Raw genomic sequence first — 22,918 nt, 5'->3', positions numbered from 1 at the left:
TTTTTTAGAAATTAATGTTGTCTCTTTGCTTTCTTAGCATAAGCCGGACCAAGTTGAGGGAGGCGGAGCCAGCAGCGTGCAGTGGAACCGTGAAGGGTGAACGGTGCCCTAACAAAGCCCTTCCATTCACCAGACATTGTTTCCAGCGTATCCTCTTAACTGAATTGAGTGTGCATTGAAAAGTATTAACTCATTCGGGGCTAGTATTTCATTCTTAAGCCAAGTGGATGACTTTTGAAATCCTAACATTTCATGTTTATAATTTTTATATAACTTTTCATTTTCATGATGTCTTCTGAATAATTTTTTTTCCGCTTCTATCATTGTGATTCTCTATTCAAGAATTATATCAGAATCTGCAAAATTGATAGCAAGTAGCAGATTCTTCTGGTGGCCATCACTTAATTAAAAGAAATCTGGTTCTTACGTGGTTCTGCGTAGCTTCTAGGAAGCAACTATAACACTCATTGATGGAGAAGTCAAATCATATTATTCAAAAACTGATTTTAGTCTTCCAGGAAAGTTACACAGTTTTACAGTGTGCCTTTTGCTCTGGGAATAATTTGCTATTTGTATTGAGCATAGTGCTGATTTGAAATGAGAGACAGATAAACATCACTGACTAAGAAAGAATATACATTAAGACAATATACTTGAGGAAAACCTGTGGTAAAGGGCTTCAGGCTGGTTATGAAATCTTACTACTCTCACTTTTATTAAGCATTTAAAATTGAGTAGCATTTAAAAAATTTATATAGTAGCAATTACTTGCTCTTCTTTATTGTCTTTGACTTTTTGCCCTCCTTTCTATTCCTGGCATTAAATTTCCACAACTTTTTCAGCAGCACTTTCTATGCAGTAAAGGTTTTATAAATAGCTTTAACTATTAGAGTATAAAGGAAAAACAGAAAGGTACTTCCTTGACAGGTATGAAGTTACGAGTTCAGGAAATGTTGCTAGGGGCTAAAAGTTTGGACATTTAAAAATGTTGATGAAGTAAAGCTGATGTTCCAGTTTTAATGATAAAGTTTTGATCAAAAAGTAATTCTTCGTAAGTTCTAAGTGAGAGTTTTGTGTTGGAAATGAAAAATCAAATTTGGATAGGTGAGGTTTTTTGTTTTTTGTTTTTTTACTGTGTTCGAAAGTCACTTTGTTTTTTATTTATTTATTTAAAGATTTTTTTAATTTATTTATTCATGAGAGAGAGAGGTAGAGGGAGAAGCAGGCTCCCAAGGAGCAGAGAGCCTGATGCGGGACTCGATCCCAGGACTCTGGGATCATGACCTGAGCCGAAGGCAGACGCTCAACCATCTGAGCCACCCAGGCGCCCACTTTATTTTTTTTTTTTTAAGATTATTTATTTATTTATTTGACAGAGAAAGACACAGCGAGAGAGGGAACACAAGCCAGGGGAGTGGGAGAGGGAGAAGCGGGCTTCCCGAGGAGTAGGGAGCCCGATGCGGGACTCAATTCCAGGACCCTGAGATCATGACCTGAGCTGAAGGCAGACGCTTAACGACTGAGCCACCCAGGCACCCTGGATAGATGAGTTTTTATAATTACATCTTAAAATTTTTATTCTTCTTGATGTGGATTATATGTGAAAATTTTCCTTAAAAGAAAGTGTTTTTTTCTAACCATTGTAGTGGGACTTCTAGGAGTTTTAGTGTGTTAAGAAGGAGACAACCCTGCTTTTTCCAAATAACAAAAATCAGAATGTCCGTAAAGGAGACTCCTATTAGGAGACCTTTAGCAAAATAGACTCCTTTAGAAGTATCTTCTGATAAATTCAGCAATTCTCATTTCCTATATCAGTATTTGGCTTGGTTCTTCAGCTTTTATGGATAAGAAAATTTATTAGTAAACACAAATAAGGAAAGAAGCAGATTTTTTTTCTTAAAGACTAAAGTATTTAGAGAGAGAGTGCGTGCGTGCATGCGGTGAGGGAGAGGGCAAAGGAGAGAGAATCTCAAGCAGACTCCCCACTGAGCACGGAGCCCCGTACGGGGCTTGATCCCATGACCCTGAGACCACAACCTGAGCCAAAACCAAGAGTTGGGCGCTTAACCAACTGTGCCCCCAAAGGGGTCCAGAAGTGAATTTTATATAAAAATTGAAAACTTAAGTAATTTGAGTTTCAGTGCATTATATTCCTAACTTTGAAAACCACAGATATCCTCTTGAACCGCTCTCAGCAGCTTTTCTCAAGTTGCACGGCCAAGTTTGCAGACGGACAGCAGTGCTCTGTGCCCGTGTTCGACATTACACACCAGACCCCTCTGTGTGAAGAGCATGCCAAAAAAATGGTGAGTTCACATTTTCTTTTCTTTTTTTTTCTTTTTTTTTTTTTTTTAAGATTTTATTTGAGAGAGAGAGAATGAGAGAGCAAGCACATGAGAGGGGGGAGGGTCAGAGGGAGAAGCAGACCCCCCGCTGAGCAGGGAGCCCGATGTGGGACTTGATCCCAGGACTCCAGGATCATGACCTGAGCTGAAGGCAGTCGCTTACCCAACTGAGCCACCCAGGCGCCCTCACATTTTATTTTCTGCAGCAGAGACTTTCAAATGGACAGCAATCCATAGTAGAAAGTATCTGTTGACTTAGTACAAACTGTGTGTGTATGTAAATATATGTTAATATATAAATATGTATATAAATATTAATATATAGATATATATGTGCTGGTCATGATCCACTGAATTAATTTCATAGCTAATTAAAAAAAAACTGTTCTAGAAGGTATTTAGTAGTTACTTACATATGGTTATTTTGTTATCTATCCCTATTCTATACCTCCCTTTTCCTTAAGGTACATTTTCTTGTACTTAACAGATTATTCAAGCTTTCTTTGCCCCATTTCTCTAGATTTTTGCTTTTTTATATACAATTCTGTGAATGTCTTAGATATTTGATGACATTTCAGCCACAAGCCAATGTTTTCTGTAATTAAGTGCATTTTTATTGTTTTTACCCAGATACTTGGCTGAGTTCGGCTCTTTGCTAGGTAGTATGTAAGGTATATGTATTAAAAAGCTGAATAAGACCAATCTTTCCCTCTGTAAGCATTTTGTAGTTCTAAGGGTGCACCAGGGTAACTGCATGGCCATTGGACCAGGACTTAATAATATAAGGCTGTGATCCTGGTGTTGCCACCAGCAAAATGTGTAGCAAGGACTGTTTTAAGTTAAAAATCCCAGCTGAGTGTAGCAAACATTTGTAGCCATCAATCCACAGTGAGAGGCTCACACTGGATGATAAAAACCATACAAATCTCTTGGCTCTGTGTTCAAACGTTCTTGAATCCAAGCACGTAGTACCAGCTTGGCTACTACCATTCTAGCCTCAGTTGTCCTCACCTTTGCCTGGATGACTCTAATAGTTTCCTAATTGGTCCCCCTTGCTCTAGCCGTGCCCCCTACCCCCAGACGTATTGTTCACATAGCAGCTAGAGTAGGCTGTATGGGCTCCACTCCCTTTGAGTTCACGTGCCGTAAAATTCACTCCTTTTGCTCCACAGTTCTCTGAGTTTCACAATACACACAGTCCTGTAACCACCGACGTAATCAAGATACGCCATTAACCCCCCACATTCTCTTGTGTTACCCCCAGCCCCTGCAGTCTACCCCTCCCTCTGTCTCCACTGAAGTCTTCCTGCCCCTACAATTTTACATTTTCCAGAATGTCTTATAATTGGAATCCTACAGTATGTGGCCATCTCAGCAGGCCTTTGAGAATATACATGTGATCGTTTTAGTTCCCTGGTCAGAACCTTCCAGTGGCTTTCCATCATAGCCTGAATCAAATCCAAGATTCTCACCCTGGCCTACGAGACTTGCTGATCTGGTCTTTGCCGTCTCTCCAGCTGCATATAGTACCCCCTTCACTTTCAGAGTTCTAGCAACATCAGCCTTCTTGCTGCTGTTTCAGCACTCGAAGCTTGCTCGCACCTCATGGGCTTTGTGCTTGTTTGTCCCTTTTCCTCCATTTCTGCATGCCTCACTCCTTCATTCAGGTTTCCAATCAGATGTCACTTCATCAAAGAAGTCTTCCACCTCCTCTCCACCCCTGTCATTTTTTTTTTTTTTAAAGATTTTATTTATTTGTGAGAGAGAGAATGAGAGACAGAGAGCATGAGAGAGGGAGGAGGGTCAGAGGGAGAAGCAGACTCCCCGCCGAGCAGGGAGCCCGATGTGGGACTCGATCCCAGGACTCCAGGATCATGACCTGAGCCGAAGGCAGTCGCTTAACCAACTGAGCCACCCAGGTGCCCCCGCCCCTGTCATTTTTTATCCTCAAAACTCTACCTTGTTTTTCTTCCTAACAGTGATATCAGCCTGATACTATATTATCTATTAATTAGTTTGTTTATTGCCAGTATTCCTCTACTAGAATGTCAATTTGACAAAGGCAGGAACATTTTTTGTTCATTGCTATATCCCCAGTGCTTAGAACAAAGATGCTCAGTAAGTCATTGTTGAATAACAGTTGGGCACATGGCTGGGAAATGTTGAAATTCGGAATTAGGTTCAGCCACTGGACAGAACAGCCATTGGTAGAAGCAGCTCAAGCTACAGGAAGTCCAGGCTGATACACAGAACTTGGTATTCGATGAGTATGAACCCATACGACAGATGGGTAAATGCAGTGTCCTGGCACGTAAGTAGGAGACAGTGAGCAAGTTGGGAGTGAATAGTGTAGGCAATGGATGGATGGCATGAGGAAAGCCTCTAGGGCCTGGAGGCACCAGTGCTCCGGAGGAGCTCTGTAGGGGACTACCAAGAGCCCACAGGGCCTCAGGCGGGGGCAGTTCTGTGTGGAGTACCTGGCACATGACCAACAACATTGTTGGGCTACAAGGCATAAACTTAGGAGGATAAGACATACACCTAGAACCAGAACTAGGTGGTACCGGAGTGTCTTACAAGTAGGACGTGTAGATCTTGGGCTACATAACCTTTCTCCTGCCTAACATCCACACTGGTCCTAGGGGGAGAGCCTGGGGTGGATGCCCAGCACCCTGGTGGGTACCAGTGGTTGCTCAGACACTGTTTGTTGAATTAAATAGCTGATAATAATAAAAGTAGACCTCAAGTATTGAGCCAAAGAACTACAGATGCTGGGAAACAGCCTTTCTTTTTTTGTTTGTTTCATAAATTTGTACATTTGTGACTTGAGTCTGTAATTTAGATCCAAGGATTTGGCTAGTATTAAACTTCTTTTGCATTTCCTGAATTGATAATTTAATTTTATTCTTTCTTGTCTTGAATTTGTTTGCTAGTATTAATAACTAGTTTTAGTTATTAGTTTTCAAATACTTTGTACTCATTTTATGTCTTTAGTTACGAGTTATTAATGAATTCACTAAATCAAAAGTGACATCAATTGTAAAAACCACAATTGTTTTATATACCACCAAGAAATTTAAAAAATGGGGCACGGTGCATTTCTTACCACTTAACAATTTTTGTTTTATATTTATCAAAATAGCTTCTTTAGACTTAATCAGGCATAGATTTTTATCTTTTCTAAAGCTCCTGGTTTCCGCTGAATTACTTGACGCGGGAAAGGCAGTGTTTTCTGTGTACATCAACTGTAACACAGTTTTGTTTACTTCGTGGTTGTGTTCCTTTCTCATTTGGTTGTTGCTTTACAAAAAAAAAGGAATTGTGGTCAGATCTTCAATAATGAGTATTTGCTTCACTAATGACAGTTGTATACGCTGCTTCTCTTTGTGCTTTCGCACACTCAGCTTTTCCTCTTCGTGTAAAACCAATAACACACATCCCTCGACTCAAAACAGCAACAGTACCAAGAACATACGCACATCTGTAGGCAACGCCAACTATCATGACCATCACCAGGCCAACAGCAGTTGTAAGATGGACCTCAATTACAGAGATGCTACAATGTGTAACTTGGAACTAATGAAACACAGTATTCAGATTGAAGGGTGGCCACTGAAGAAGTCTGGTTATATGGTCAGTTTCTTGTTCTTCCTGGCTGGTTCTTCCTCTCTCTGCTCACTTAATTGGAACAGTTTTATAACACTGAAGTCCCACGGTCTCTCTTTACCGGTCTCCCTGGCCTGGGTCAATGACTGGAAGGACTTCTACTGTGTCATGATTTCTGAGGCTACATCTCCACCCCATTCTTTATCCCTTATACCGTTTTCTCCTATCTCCTGGGACATCTTCATACCTCAAATTTTGAGCCAAACTGAATTCTTTAACTTTTCTTCTGAATCCTTATTCTGCTGTGTGCTCTGTTCCAACTAATGATATCATCTAACAGTCAACCCTAGAAACCCTAGAGGCGTCTTCGACTGCTCTCTTCCCTTCATCCTCACCACATCCAAGGAGCTGTCAAATCTTGAGAATTCTGTCCCTACAGGGCCTTGCTTTTCCATTCCCACTCATATCGCCTTAGTCGTTTACCTTGTATTGACTGTTGAAGTAGCCCTCTGATTGGAAATAATGCCTCCACTTCCCCTTGCTACCAGCCTAGTTACTCCTTTCAAAACATGTCAAGTTGTGTTAATCCTTTCATCAAAAATCATTTCACATTGCCTCTAAGATGAAGTTGAAAATCCTTAACAGGGTATTCAAAGTCATATACGATCTGGTCCTAAACTTTACAGCTTACTTTCATATTCCATCCTCCATACGCCACACCCCAAGCACCAATCATACCTGGTTATTTGCTGTTCTTTTTGTCTTGTTTGTGCCATTTCCTTTTAATCAAGCAAAATTACAAATAATTGATTTTCCTTTTGTGTACCCATAGAAGGTCATTATTACCCTATTTTCTCTGTACTGTATTTATGTATACTTGTATTCATGTTTTTCCTATGGAAGAGTAAGTTCTTTGAGAGTGCAATTACATTTCATTCATTATATTTTTATACTACAGCACCTATCCCGATGTCTTTTTTTTTCCCCCCTGTCCCTTCTACCACCTGCACCACCCCCTTGGCCTGCCATGGTCTCACAGTATGGGATGAACTGTATGTATATATTGAATTGATTTGAATTAAACTAAAAAATGAAGTCTTTATTCATTTATTCATTGCTCTGCATAGTTGTAGGCATGCAGTATGCTTTAGGCATTCCACAGAATGTTAAGAGATATATTTTTTTTCAGGTAGCTGTTAGGTTTTTCCTAAACGGTCTCAGTTTAAAAGTACCCATTTATTCATTCCGAAGGATAATTTCTTGAGAGGAGATAGCTCCCGTAAAGTTCAGCACCAGCAGCAGAGGAAACCCAGGAAAAAAACCAAGCCTCCTGCACTTACCAAAAAACACAAGAAGAAGAGAAGGCGTGGACCTCGTCGACCCCAAAAACCCATTCCCCCTGCAGTACCCCAAGGGAACCTCAGCATGCCCACCAGCGTCTCACTGCCAGTGGAGGTTGCTCAGATCCGGTCAGTGACGGTGCCAAAGCTTACGTTTCCTTTCTGTGTTCGATGGTTCTCAGAACATCTAGCTTGCGTTCTTCTCTAGCGTTGCGGCCGGCCTCCAGAAGCCATTTCGATAAATCAGCCTAGGCTTTGTAGATTTCAGTGTAATTTTTACCCAGTACTTGACTGAGTGAGATCTGAAATAAAGCTTTTGGTTATAACACAGAAAGCAGATGCCGAAATTGAGAATTTAATTGTCTACTCTCAGATTTTTCTGTTTTAACAGAAATTTCATATATGTGTCAACAGAAAGATTGCATCAGAATTCTAATGCATTACTAATTTTGGCAGGGGTTAGCATTTTCACCAGATGAATGAGGCTTCTGTTTCAGCTAAGCATCTCCATTTTATCTGTTTATGTCATTTTTAAAAATTATAATTTCGACTAGATTTGTAATTTACTAAAAAGTATGAAGACACAGTGCACAAAACTAATTCATGCTACTAATTTGAAGTTAGAAATACCATCTCGAAATGGTTGCCTTCTCTTAATACCTGGTTAAAAGCTGCAGAAAAGTGTGACTGGATGGCGAGGTCTTCCTTTTGCTTTCACATTTCCTTCTCTGAAAGTAGGAAAAGGAGACAGTTTGAGTTAGGATTTTCCATCTTCGTGTTTGATGAACTTGTCTTGGGGACACTAGTGTGAAGGGAAAAGGGGAGTGGTGGGGCCAACCATGTCCTCTTCCCTAGGAGCCCGTCCACGCCGGAGCTGAGTGCTGATGAGTTGCCGGATGACATTGCCAATGAGATCACTGACATTCCACATGACTTGGAATTGAACCAGGAGGACTTTTCAGACGTCCTGCCACGGCTACCTGATGACTTACAAGACTTTGATTTTTTTGAAGGTGTGGTCAACATTTTGATTCAAGACTTTTTTTTTTTAATGAGTTTTTAAAAAGGGAAATCGTGTTTTTGAGATGTGTTTGAAGTACCCCTCCTCATGGATAGAAAATGCAGCACCGCTAAAGCTATTTTCCCCGTTCCAGAAGGCAAGGGCTGTGTGGTTTTTCTCACCATACTGTAGGCTTAGTAAATTGATCATTCAGTTGTTAGGTTTTTAACTTTGTTGCTTTAAAAAGGAGTCATTTTACTTTGTTTTTCAACAAAAACTTTTTTTTTTTTTTTTTTTTTTTTTAAGATTTTATTTATTTGTCAGAGAAAGAGCATGCACAACCAGGGGGAGCCCCAGGCAGAGGGAGAAGCAGGCCTCCTGCTGAGCAGGGAGCCTGATGCGGGACTCGATCCCAGGACCCTGGGATCGTGACCTGAGCCGAAGGCAGACACTTAACGACTGGGCCAACCAGGTGTCCCAATGGAAACATTTTAAACTTGAGTTAATTGAAGCCTTTTAGAACTTGTCCTAATCTTAATTACCTGTACGTCAGTTGAAGTGCATTTTTCCAAAACTAAGTTTGCTTAATCCCACCAGTTCTCTGGTGCTTTCAGGGGAAACCTTTTATATTCTTAGAATGTTTCTTTCCCCATTAAAAACTGGGTATTTTTGTGGTGATTAGTCAAGTTCCCCACTATATAGTTTTGGTTTTTTTAAAGATTTTATTTATTTGACAGCGCAAGCAGGCAGAGCAGCAGGCAGAAGGAGAAGCAGGCTCTCTGCAAAGCAGGAGCCCGATGCAGGACTCGATCCCAGGACCCTGGGATCATGACCTGAACCACCTAGGCATCCCTAGATTTTTTATATTGGAAATGAAATCAGCAGCAGCCCATGGGCTTCCATCTTACGAAAAATAGAACGAAAGGAGCAGGATTAGCAGGTCACACAAAAGCATTTTAAAAGATAATGTCTGAGTGGAGGGGAGTGCGGGGTGCTCACATGCAAGCATGAGTCTCTCTGTTCCAGTCTTCCGCAGCCGCCCTCCAGCTGGAGGAAGGAGTTCAAGAGCAGAAGAACCAAGGGGGGATTCCTACACAGCCTTTTGTCTCCAGTCTGAACCAATATGATATGTTTCCTATTTTTATGATTTTAACATAAGTTTACGTAAAACCGTATGTGTAATTAGACTGGTCACCGTGCTTTTTAAGTTGGTATTGCTTACAATCCTTAAGAATTTAATGCTTTGATGAGTTGGGTTTAGGGAGTACTGTGAATAAACTGAAGATGTGATGCAGGTTCCAAGACAGCTCGACCTTTCAGGCCTGTCCTATGGATTCATATTCACTCTTTCGTTCCAATCCAGTCCTTGGAAGATTCTCCATTCCACAGGGATTCTCTTTAATAGAATATTGATTTGGTTTGGTTTTGAAGATTTACTTATTTATTAGCGAGCACTCACATGTGTGGGGGGAGGGGCAGAGGGAGAGAATCTCAGACTCCTCGCTGAGCGTGAAGCCCAACGTGGGGCTTGATCCCACGACCCTGAGGTGATAACCTGAACTGAAATCAAGAGTTGGATGCTTAACCAACTGAGCCACACAGGCCCCCATGGTTTTTTTTGTTGCTGTTGTTTGTTTTTTGTTTTTTTAAGGTTTTATTTATTTATTTGAGAGGGAGAGAGCGCATGCCCATGGGTGAGGGAGAGGGAGAAGCAGATTCATTGCCGAGCAGGGAGCCTGACGTGGGACTTGATCCCAGGACCCTGGGATCATGACCTGAGCTGAAGGCAGACGCTTAACTGACTGAGCCACCCAGGCGCCCATTTTTTAAAAGATTGATTTATTTATTTGAGAGAGAGAGAGCATGTGTACGGGGGCGGGGGGGGCAGAGGGAGCGAGAAACTTTTAAGAAGACTTGGGACACTCAGCATGGAGCCCGACTTGGGGCTCTGTCTCACGACGCTGAGATCATGACCTGAGCTGAAATCAAGAGTCAGAGCTCAACCGACTGAGCCACCCAGGCGCCCCTTTAATAGAATATTGTTAAAAAGTAATTCAGATGTGTGGTTTTGTGGTATGGCACCAGTAAAAGCTCTGCTGATTCTTGATGGCTTTTGTTTTTCTCAGGAAAGAATGGAGACCTCCTTCCAACTACCGAAGAGGCCGAGGAACTTGAACGGGCCCTGCAGGCTGTAACTTCTCTTGAGTGCCTGAGTACCATTGGGGTACTTACCCAGTCAGATGGTGTGCCAGTCCAGGAGTTGTCAGATAGAGGAATAGGGGTGTTCTCCACAGGTACTGGAGCTTCAGGAATTCAGTCCTTGAGCCGAGAAGTTAACACGGACCTAGGGGAGCTATTGAATGGGCGCATAGTACATGATAATTTCTCTAGTCTAGAGCTGGATGAGAACCTGCTCCGTTCTGCTACCTTGTCTAACCCACCTACACCCCTGGCAGGGCAGATCCAGGGGCAGTTCTCTGCCCCAGCCAACGTTGGCCTTACTTCTGCCACTCTGATCAGCCAGAGTGCACTTGGGGAGAGAGCCTTCCCAGGACAGTTTCATGGACTACATGACGGCAGCCATGCCTCCCAGAGGCCACACCCTGCCCAGCTGCTGAGCAAGGCAGATGACCTCATCACCTCACGACAGCAATACAGCAGTGATCATTCACACTCCTCGCCCCATGGAAGCCATTACGATAGCGAGCACGTGCCGTCTCCCTACAGTGACCATATCACCTCTCCCCACACAGCATCTTATTCTGGTGATAATATGGCAGCTACCTTTTCAGCAGAGATGCCCATTATGGCGCAGCACTTGCTCCCAACCCAACTTGAGGTGCCACTTGGAGGAGTCGTAAACCCCAGAACTCACTGGGGCAATCTCCCTGTCAACCTTGGAGATCCCTCTCCATTTAGCAACCTTCTCGGCGCAGATGGACATCTTCTTTCCACTTCCCTATCCACACCACCCACCACGTCGAACTCAGAGACCACACAGCCTGCCTTCGCCACCGTGACCCCCAGCAGCTCCAGTGTGCTTCCGGGGTTACCGCAGACCAGCTTCAGTGGCATGGGGCCTTCTGCTGAACTCATGGCCTCCACCTCTCCCAAGCAGCAACTCCCTCAGTTCAGCGCAGCCTTCGGCCACCAGCTGAGTTCTCACAGTGGCATTCCTAAGGACCTGCAGCCCAGCCACAGCTCGATAGCCCCTCCTACAGGCTTCACAGTAACAGGTGCCACAGCTACAAGTACCAATAATGCATCTTCTCCCTTTACCTCCCCTAACTGAGCGTGTCTGTGTGTTTGCAGGCAGGTGGGGAACCTGGTGTTTTCTATCTTTGTTTCCTGTTTAGCATCCCTTTCCCCCTTTTCCTAAAGAAGATTTTAAAAATAACAGATGGGGACTAAAGGGGAACTCCCTTTCCCGGTTCAGCAAGCAAGCCTGCGGCGGACCTTGCTTCAGTGTTCACGCGTGCTCCTTCGCACTGGTGCTCATTCCCTCCTGGCGGGTTCTCTCTACCCCAATGGTTTCCTTAGTGGCTCAGCACAGTGACTGGCTAGAGTTGATTTTTAGCAGCAAGTCCTAGAAGTGGAAGATACCTCAGATTACCAGTGCCCTTTACTATTTCCTAGTATTCAGATCAATGCTTTCCATTCTATGACCAGGTCTTTACGGAGGTGGTTCTAGATAGAATGGTCCTATTCATTGAGTTCCTGTGTAAGCGGTAGCGGTGGTGCATAGCGGGCAGATCGAGGCTCTGCCTTAGCACCAACTGCTAGACACCACATGAGGCCAGGATTCCATCCCTAATCGTGATCATGTTCAATTAAAAAGAAAAAAATTAGTCTTTTGACCGCCTTTGTGTATGTGTGTGCCCATGTGTGTGTTTTTGTGCAGGGCAGGAAGCAGCTGTCCCGTTGTTGTTGTTGTTGTTGTTGTTGTTTTATTTCTTTTTCCTAACGAGCGTAAGGCTCTGACTTCTCCTTTCCCACATCTCAGAACCCTTATCAGGTTGGTCATTCCCCCTGAATTAGCAAAGTCTCCCGCGCACAGAGGGTGGTGGGCTGATGATGCGAATTGCACAAGCCCGTTCTGCTTGGTGATCCGAGAATGCAGAAAGCCGAATTCACGTCAGGGCCGTGCGGACGCCACAGAAAGCTCATGTGGAGTGACTGCAGGGTTGCTGAGATTCTGAGGTCCGGTGGTTACTTTGCCTTTTTAGATGCGCATTTTGTTTCTCCATCCCTCTCTCATGGAATACGTTCACGAGATGTAATTATAAAAAGACCGTATTTTGATGTGAAAAGCAGGATAGGTCAGCTAGATTTGGAAAGATGGGATCTCTGAACTCCTTGATCCGTCTTTTACTTTTGACTTTTTCATGTTTACAGTAGTGATTCTTCGGTAAGATTTGTAAAATGTTGAAGACACTTGTAGAATCAATGTACCAGTTGTGAAGTGATGTGTAATATCTGAAGGATACACATTTTAAAGTTTCTTTCAGAGCAGAATATGGAAATTAGACATAAATTGTACCCACCCTTTGGTACTTTTAAAATAATTGAAGTAGTTAGGTTTAAGTTTGGGGAAATTTTTTTTAAAGTACCAGGATTTTAGGGTTAAAAATCATATTGTTTAGTGAGTTGGTGACTATGAAATAAATCTATGAGGTTTCTTTTTACCTGCCTTCTCCCCTGCCCCCTCCCCAAGGGTGGAACTAGATTCTAAAGGCATCTGTGCTCTGCTTTTGCTGAGAAGTTTCACTGTCCCCTGAGATACCATTGGCTATTTGTACCTGAGTCTAGTCTAATTTACATATATATATTTTAAAAGATGAGTAGAAAGAACATATCTATTAATGATGTGATATAATAATTCATTTGTCAGGGAATATTTGATCTTAATTCCTTTTCAATAGGTAAAGATTTGGATGTATTTTCCTACTTCCTGTATGTATTCTCTTTATGCCATGCTAATTCTAACCAGTCCCTTCTTTTGAAAGCTTTTCTTTCTCTGCTTTTTAAAGGAATGATGGTGATCAGCAGGCATTATGCAGATACCACGTGCCTGAGATTATGGAGGGGAAATGTCACATGACTGTATGAAATCATTATATGCCCTATTTTGTATTTATTGAAGTTTTCTTTTTGTGGGCCAAAAATACATTTGTAATATATTTAGTTTTTTTTTTTTTAATCATGATAATTGATTGGAAGATTTATTTTTTAATAGCTTTGCCTTTTTTGCAGATTGAGAAATTTCTAAATTATAAATTATGTCACAAAGCAAAATTATATTTGGTATCACCATAAATTTCTATTCTGAATGGTGAGGACAGATCATTTGAGCATCTCTCACCTGTGAACCTATGTTAGGAAGCTTTTTTATTTTAATGTACTGTAATGAAATGATGACGAGTAGTTACCTCTGCTCAAAAGTATCACTTCATTTGCTCTACTCTTTCACTTCCCATTCAGATTACCCCTAGATAACTGTCTGTTCCCAGCAATCGCTCTAGTCTCCATCGTGTACTCATCCAAGGTTGTAGCAGCGCACCGGCTATCTTATCTACCGGCCCTTCTCTGACAGCAAAGGGAAAGTCATGGGCAGTCGGTTTGAACTTCTCTGGCTCTTTGTCCCTCGTGGTAGCTGCTTAAAATTCTTCAGTTATCCAAACTGAGTTTGCAGTAAGTTGCACATTTTCTTGTTCGCAATTTTCTGTTTTATGTGCATTGAAAAGCCCTTTCCTGCTTTCTGGTAAGGAGGCATAAAATGATCAGGAATGTTGCCAGTTTCAGCTTCACACCAAAAACTTTGAGTCAGTTCATTTTTGTTTAGATGCCCACAGGGATAGCTGAAGAAGGGGCGCCCGTAGGAAGTACCAGTGTAGGTTTGAGGAATTAGAAAAAAAAAAAAAAAAAAAAAACACAAAAAAACCCCCCAACAAATTTGTCCTTTCATTTCGTCTCCTTCAAAACCAACATCCAAGCTTGCCATTTGCTTTGCTCTTGCGGCTTCTTGTGAGTCCCTTTTCGGAAGAGAGAAGAACATCTGTGAACCCAGAGATAACCCGTTAGGTTTTTCTTTTAGCTAATGGAGAGCAATTCTAGTCTGTTAGTAGGTTTGCTGTTCATGTGTAGAGAAAGGAATGAAGTGTCTTTTACTCCAGAAATATGAAAATTTGTGTCTTTCAAATAGCGCTTACGCTATCATAAGGCAATACTGGAATCAAAAACAAATTTTATGTAAGGTCCTAATTAGGTGGAAACTAGCTTTTATTCTAGTGTGAAACTCATGAGAAATGGTGGCAGAGAAGTTCACTCTGTTTCTGCAGTTCTTTGGGACCATTTATAAAGGCCAGTTAGATTGTGTTAATGTGATTTATTTACAAAGTTGCTGCAGTTCATGGATACATTCTGTACTCAGAGAATCTGAATTCCATTCTAAGGAATGATACTCACTGGCTGTGATCTTATAGCATTGAAAAAAAGATGTGTTTTCTCTCCTTTACTCTCTCTGCATAATTGTTAATATTATTTTAATTAAAGTACTTAAGACATTGTTTTTTCCTCTGTAAAAATGGCTTAGTAATTTGCACATCTGCGTAGGTTATGTAGCTAGTAAACAATTCACAATAGTAAATAGCAATTACACTTAACCCACCAAATGACAGACTATGCAATGGAAAAATTTTGTAATTATCGTCACATAGCTTATACGGTGAAGGATTTTTTTTTTCCCTCTCTAGTAACCTACCATGTGAGATAGAACTGCTTTATAAATGACTTCCTGAGCAATTTCATGCTGGCAGGCACTGCGGTGTGTCTGGTGACCCTCCACGAAAAGACTATAATTTAATGAGAAGCAAATAGTAGGTATGGAGATAAAGTTGGAAAATGTGGGGTTTTTTTTTTTTTCCCCTTTTCCTTAAAATTGTAGTTACCGTCTCGAGTGGCGTCAGGCTAAAGAAAGCTAATACTTTATCTTTGCCAAATAATTATTTATAAGATTTATTTCTTCAACAAGCCCAGTCTCTCAACTGCAAGCTAAGAATCCTCACTTTCTGTGACTAACACTAAAGCTTTTCCTTATGAGAGCTCATTCGCAGTCCTTGATCACAACCCAGAGGCAAAGACAGTGCTTTGATTTGGAAGGAAACAGTGTCTGTGATCCATGCCCAATCTGTAAGCTTTCTTCTTATGTGAAAGAATTTATATTTCTATTGACCTGTACCATTCAGTTTTGTTTTGTTTTAAGTAGGCTCCACACCCAGTGTGGGGCTTGAACTCACAACCCTGAGATCGAGAGTCACATGCTCTACCGACTGAGCCAGTCACATGCCCCTGTACCATTCGGGGTTTTTACCAGTTGGCCCTCGACTTTTGAGTCTATGTAGGTAACTCCCACGCCATCAGCTCATGTTACTTGCCTGCAGTCCTTCCTGCGCCCTGGCATCATGGGGGTGGTGGTGGCGGTCGTAGGCTGCATCAGCAATGTTTGTGTGAGGCAATCACCTTCTCTGCAAGTTAGTTCCATAGGTGGTTGTGGATTGGTATTGCAAAAAGATGAGGATATTCATAACACTAAACTCATTATTTAATAGGTTTGGAATTCATTAAAAAATTTTTTTTAGGTATCTAGTTTTCAGATTCTTCAGCCTCTTTCGTTTTAGCCTTTTAACATTCTACTAAATTCTGTTTTTAATCTGGTATATATAGATGAATCTAATACAGTGGTCTTCTGCATGGTCAGCAGAACTCTGCAGGTGAATGAGGCGATTTCAAGGATTCCTTAGAAGAAAATGTAGTCATACTGAATAGTCTTCATCTGTATCTCTTTCATCACCAACACCTACGTCGTTCCAAGGATTTTTTCCTGATGAGAAATACACTTCTTGGGGGTGAGGTAGGAGGTGGAAATATATATGTCATAGAACATAGATTTTTTTTTTTTCCCTCTCACAATACATTGGAAATATGGAATCTTCACTGGCATTCTGTAGAAAGGTTAAACAATGACTTCCTAATATCTGGAGCCTCATGAGCTCTCCAATATCCTATTCTGGAGGGAACCAGAATCCATGTTTAGTAGATTAAAGTAACACTTTAAATGCTATCTTTCAGAAGATTTGAAATAAAATACCAGTGAAGGACCTATTTGGGTATCTTATCTGTTAAGCATTTCCCCCTGACCAGTGAGTTGGGAAAGAAAACCTAAAATACAAGTGAATAATTATGTCTCCTAATAGTCAGTGTCATTATGCAAACACCATGGGGCCGACTTGGAGAGCCTCATTTCTAAATAGCAAAAATTCTCTTTCCCTTCAGCTCTAATTTCTGTTAGCATCCCTCTCTCTGCACTGTGATACAGAGCCAATAAAGGATGGGTGGCATTTCAGAGAGAGAGCAAATTTGGTATGGCTTTCTGTACCAGAAACTAGGTTCCCACATGTTGGGAATGTTTGACTACTTTGGCAGAGTTTTGGGGGATCTAAAGTTGAGTCTGAAAAACGGTGTTGTAAGAGAAAAGCTGTCTGTTAGTAAGCTCTGTTTGGGCAGCCCAGCTCTCCTTCCCTTTTCCCTCCTGCCTGCTGGCCTCAGCGCCCCCCCCCCGGTCGTCAAGTCTACACACGCACCCCTGATCTGCCCTGATCCTGGCCTAAGAGTAATAAAAGCCGCCTCTTCGATTTGGTTTGGTTTTGTTTGGTTTTTGTTTGGTTTTTTTTTTTTGAGCTGGGGACCACGGAAGTAAGCTCTGTATGCACCCAAAGTTCCCCTTGGAAAATGTTCAACATGCAGTGCTGCAAAATGCCACACCATTGCTTTTGCTTGGGGAATAGACTGATTTGCCCTGAACTGACTCCACCCTGCATCGTTAAGGCCCCGTCGGCTCCGGCACATGAGTGTGCAAGTGATGGGAAGTTGGATGCTTGTGACATTGTCTTCATCTGCTCGGAAGGGTTGAAATCAGTCCCTCTTCACAGTGATTACTCTTCTCACTGTATAGTGTTGAGTATGTCTCAGGGATTCCTTGTGGAAATTAGGGCAGTTTTTAAAGTAAGAAAATAGTTTTAAAAAGAAACTAAAGGTGACTCATGATTAAAGAGAGCGCAAGAAAGAGAAAACGTTCAGTTTCGTAGCCCACCGTGTCTTGCGTAGGACTTTTTTCCTTTCTCCTTCAGGCTCTCATCTCTGCTTCAGCAAACAGAATCCTTTCCCATCACGCACAGCTTTAAAAGTTTTATTTAAAAATTTCCTTCCCCAATGAGCTTTCAGAATACTTATTGTAGATTTTAAGAGAAAAGGTATATTAATTTATACTATTAACATCACCTCATAAATTATAAGTTTTATACTAAAGCTGTATTGAGTGTAATGAATTATGTTGCCTATGTGTTTTAATAGCTTAAAAAATTATATATGAGCTTTTTTTTTTTTTTTTTTTTTTGACAAACTAGTGAAGCACCTTTTTACACTGGATCTCTGCCGTGTCAAGGTGTATAGCTATCCTTTGCTACCTTGCAGATATATAAAATAAAAGGCTATCCTGGGGCCTCAAAATGTAGTACACCTTTAGACCATTTATTACTGCTCATTAGAACTGTTGGGAATTGTGTTTCTTTAGTAAATGATCTGTGGTTTACACTTAAGATGGCTAGAAGCTTAGTTACAGGGTAAATAGAAATACATAGATCAAGCAAAACTCCCAACTACTGTAGCTGGAATTTGTAAACTAAGTTTTTAAGACCTCTTTTATTTCCTATGGATTTATTCTTTAATTTACAGTTTATTCTGTAAGTTGGGAAGTAAAATAGAGAAAATAATAAATCTAGATGTTCTCAGTGTCTTATTCAGGAACTTTTTATCCCTCCTCACTAAGGAATTCCCACTGTGACTTAAAAATAGAATTAAATTACTTGTGTGCATGTCTCTGTTTGTGGTTTTACACACATGCAAAAATATACATTGGGGGCACGTGTGTGAGAGAGATGAATGTGTGCTTAGGTGAAAATAGAGGAAGGTAACAGAATGTATTGTAGAAATACGATTTATTTAGATGAGGCTATCAGAGTTATTTTCTCATTGTCTCTGTAGTATAAATATACCAAATTCTTCATTATGCTTTCTTCTGTTAAAAGGCTAGCTCTGATATCATGTGCATTTTATCTTAACCTTTTGATTGACTTATATTATGCTATGTTTTTAAAATGACATGAGAAACAGGTTCTAAGACCAGCCTCTCACTTTTGAGCATAAAAATATGAGAGAGAGAGAGAGAGAGACAAACCAGACATGAGCTGTGTTTATCTACTGGGGTGATGGGACCAGATCAGTTGAAACAACTTTTCTTTATGTTAATAATACATTTCTTCTTATTCTGAGTTAGAAAATCTTATTGGTCATCTTTTCTTGGTGAAGTTAAGAAAATTACAGGCTTTTTATAAATGCCATTTTTTGAAGGGACTGCTTTGTTGGAAGAGTTGGGGGGATCATTTCACCATGCATATTTCAAAGCTGGGATGATTTCAGTTATTTCTAAAAATTAAAAAAAAAATTACTCAGTTGTGCTATTACTTATGAAGTTAGCGTGCCCCTGACCTCTGTATTTTGGTTATAAGAACAATTATGCTACCCTGGACTTTTACCTGATTCATACGGAATTAAAAAAAGATACATTCCTATATTTTGAGTTTTGTCATTTTGCTATACATTCATTACTGGAGTATCTGGTGGTCTAACATAGCCAAAACTAAAGTTGTCATTAAATGCTCCGATCACATTTATTTTTAGTATCAAAAGGTCATGTACTTTGATATATGTCAAAACAACTTCTGAGAATACACCAGAATTTGTAGTTCTCTTTGAAGCCTCATTCATCTTAGGTATGGCCAAGACCTAGGAAAGCTCCACATCGTTCCTTTTATAGCTGTATTTCTGCATCTCCCAGTTTCATTCACTCTTGCTTTATGGATTTTTTAAAAATCTGCATATTTCTTGTACATATGCATGCAAATGAAAGAAGGGAGTTTGTATTGGTGCCATTTCTCCCTTCAGTTACTGGTTAATGGGATTTGCTAGAATAAATTCCCCCTGATCGAAGGGTGAAAATAGACCCTTTTGTGTATATCTGTACAGAGATGTGTATATGGGATGTGGTGGCACTTTGCTGAATGTGAACTTGCCTTGTCAATTGAAAGATTGAAAAGTATTATGTTTATTTATACATTTGTATAAATCTATATATACACGTATGTATATGTGTGTGTATAGATAAAGCTATATACATATATTTCCCTAAAAAAATGTGTGTGTGTAATAGATAAACAGCCTTTGTTAAGCAAGATTATACGTCTATGGAAAACTCAATTATTCTGTAAGCAAGAGGAGGTGACAGTCTGGAGTCCATTATCAGTGCATACCAAGATGGAAGTCCTTTGGATTATAGTCTTGTTTATGGTTATTATTATAAGTGAATTCCTGCTAGAACTATTCTTACTTGCCAGTTCCACGATTCTTTTCACTGCCTTCTCAATCTCTCATCACACTTCATTGTATTTTTTCCCCTTTATGATGTCCTCTCTAGCCAGAAGCATTTGGCTTAAGCATAGTTCAGTAACTTCTCAGTCGTTTCTTTTAAAGATCTTTCTCTCTGAAATTTTCCAGAAGATGTCAGTTTGGGTAATATTTTGTATAGTAATTTTGAGGATTGGGCATTCACCTTTGTCTCAAAAACAAATAGAAACCAACATTCAAACAAGACTAATTTTAAAGGTTTACCTAGATAATCTGGGGACATTTTACTCACATTGGAAAAGAACGTAATTATGATTTTAGTATTGATAACAGTGTGAGGTTTATTTTCTCATTTATTGTCATCAATTTGTCATTTAAAAATGTGGTTTACTTTCTGTCTTCATCATAAATTTACCATTTTCATTTTAACGGAAAGCATACTAAGTCACACATAAGCCTCTTGAATTCTAGAACTAACTCATTTTACTCATGATGACACTGCTTCAACGAATCCTTACGTGATGACTTTTGCTGTAGTTCCTTTTGACTTTTCACGCTTGTGACATTGTGTTTTACCTTTGCTGCAGCTCTCTCGCATAAACTGGCATCCCCTATATATTGTGCCTTTAAAGCTCTTATGCACACACAAAGTGTATATATACATGTCAGAGCATGTGTACATATACTTTCGTATATACTCACACAGTATGTCTCGTATATATTGTGGGAGTGAATATATAGATACTCAAAGGCAATGGAATGTTGCTTCCTAGATATATATGTATATAAATCGTGTTGATATACTGTATATACACATGTATATGTGTGAGTTTTAAATGGCAATCTTCTACATTGAGCAAAATGCTGCCCCTACTGGAATGTGGTCCACTGCCATGGCCGTTGTATGTAATGATTTAAAAATACATTATCGAAGATTATTTAAAGAACATTTAAAAGTCTCATCTAAAGACATCCACACATTATTTATTTATCTTCCTTTTCCTTTTTATTGTTACATTTTGTTCTAACTGAAAGGGAGACTGTCATTTTTTAAAAATGCCATCTGTCCCATGGGAGAAAGAGAGAGAGCTGGGGATTCACTTGAGGAACCCTGTGCATTTTTCCTCCCTCCAAAATGGAGATGTACCACAAACCAGCCGGTTTATTTCAGTTATAAAGCAATCCTAACATGTCCATTAGTGTATGTCAACCACCATCTTACTAGATCAACTTAATTCACCAATCTGCCTCTTCCTTTCATTAATAAATAATGATCATTGAGATCATTTTGCCTGGGGGAAGTTAACTACTCTCTAGCTGCAGGGAAATATATCACCTAATTGTTATTCTGCCTTGTTCAAAATTCAACTTTGAGAGAAGGCAGCTCTCATGAAGCTGTCTTAAGCATGTTTTGCATTTATTTAGTGAAAGGTCTTCCCAGACGTCTTTTTTTTGTTGTTTTTTGTTTTCTTTTTAAAAGAACTCGAAGTCTGCATGCACTTGCCATAGATTTAATTCCTAGTCCCCACAGCTTCAGGTGTTTTCATTAGTGCATCAATTTGACACACTGAAAGACTATGAAGAAAAAAAATGAGATTTTATTTTGTGATGAGTTGGCAGCAGATTACATTTCAAGACCTTACAGAGAAAGGAACATAGATGGACAATCCTAAATTTTAAGATGTTACCAAAAAAAACAGTGAAGGAAGAGTACCCCCCCTGAAGACCAGAATGGAGAGGTTGGGGTCTGAGTGATTTCACAGAGTAGTTTAGCTGGAACTTGATATCAGGAGCAGCCTTTAACAAAGCCTCTTGGCAGTTGTATGGTACTAACTGGAGTACTGAGGTGTAAATTGAAACCAAGTTGCAGTGGGAAATCAAGGTGAGGTGGTAGCTTCTTTGGATCCAGTAAGGGACAGACGCATTGCACAGTTTTAAAATCTCTTCTTACAAAGTAACTGCACGGTAGCAAGGACTAGCAGTTCTCAAAGCCCTTCTTTTTCAGTGTTCTCATTCACCTTGGCACACAAGTATGTTTAACAGGCCATACATTAAAAATATTTACAAAAAAAAAAAAACCTGCTTAAAGGGAACTTACAAACCGAGAATCTTGTCTGTTTTTACATGAATAGTGGCTAGAAGCTTAGTTGTATGCACAAAAGCTAAGGGGCCACCCGTTTCTGCACAGACTATAGCAGCAAGATGAGGAGGTTGGCAGGTTTGGTTAAGAGCCCCCCAGTTGTGACGGAAAGGCGTGTCTGTGGCATCGAGTGTGGTGTTGCTTGGGGGGGGGACCACATTTTGGGAGGCGATGGGCTGTTGGTTTGTAATTTCCCTTTAAACATGAAGAGATGGCTCACATTTTCCATATATATCTCAATGAATGTACTGTATTACTGTTTTAAAAATTTGATGAAATAATAATGGATTGGTCTCCTTTTGTTATCTGGTCCTTGTTTAATTTGTTTAAGGGTTTTTGTATACAAAAGTTTACATTTTTATGTATATTTTTCTTGTGTAAAAACTGATGTAATATGTGTATAAAACACTGTATGTATTATCTGTATATAGTGTGACAAAATGATTTTTCTTTCTTTCTTTTGGATGTATTAATAAATCTTGCTGTGAAGTAGTCTTGTTTTGGGGATAATTTCCTCTGCCTGGATATAGATCAAAGTTGCAAATCCATTTCCCCCTTTTGTCACTTAAATAGAGTAATTTAAAAAAATAGATCTTACATTTTATTAAGAACTCTAGGGAGATATATTCATGGTTCTTTATGGTGAGACCAACAACAATATTTGTAGTAGCTATGGATCGATTAAATGCTAGGTGAGCTTAATGTGGTATCTAGAACCTTGAAATCCAACCAGAATTTGCATTTGAAATTGTTAGATGTCATAATGGAGGTCTTACAAGCCATTTTCTATTTGATTTAATCAGAAGCTGCTTCTCTTTTCATTTTCATAGCTTCACAAGTATAAGAAGAACTTCATGCTGTATAACCGAAAGTTTAAAAAAAGAAAAAAAAAAACACCTCAAAGAAACGTTCTTTTCCTTTAAAGCATTGCCAAGTGTCTTCCTTGTATCTCCTTGGAATTGAATTGTTA

At 40.1% G+C, this 22,918-nt stretch overlaps 1 protein-coding gene across 13 annotated transcripts in view; it reads left to right on the top strand.

Moving 5' to 3' along the window:
• INO80D (INO80 complex subunit D) overlaps positions 1–22,440 on the top strand; it is a 66,651-nt gene extending 44,211 nt beyond the window's left edge. For all 13 annotated transcript variants that reach the window (XM_054506042.2, XM_064586971.1, XM_064586968.1 and 10 more), the window contains 5 exons: positions 38–147; positions 2,173–2,306; positions 7,203–7,420; positions 8,147–8,304; positions 10,418–22,440. In XM_054506042.2, coding sequence (XP_054362017.1) covers positions 38–147; positions 2,173–2,306; positions 7,203–7,420; positions 8,147–8,304; positions 10,418–11,583 — 1,786 coding nt within the window. In that variant the 3' untranslated portion in view covers positions 11,584–22,440. The remainder of the gene's footprint in view (positions 1–37; positions 148–2,172; positions 2,307–7,202; positions 7,421–8,146; positions 8,305–10,417) is intronic.
• Positions 22,441–22,918: the final 478 nt, after the last annotated feature.

The sequence above is a fragment of the Mirounga angustirostris genome, unplaced genomic scaffold (genome assembly GCF_029215605.1).
Source record: "Mirounga angustirostris isolate CCGP_5_RB_7025 unplaced genomic scaffold, mMirAng1.0.hap1 SCAF_3, whole genome shotgun sequence".
Classification (NCBI taxonomy): domain Eukaryota; kingdom Metazoa; phylum Chordata; class Mammalia; order Carnivora; family Phocidae; genus Mirounga; species Mirounga angustirostris.
The sequence above is the reverse complement of the archived record's forward strand: the minus strand, read 5'-3'. Positions and strand labels throughout refer to the sequence as shown.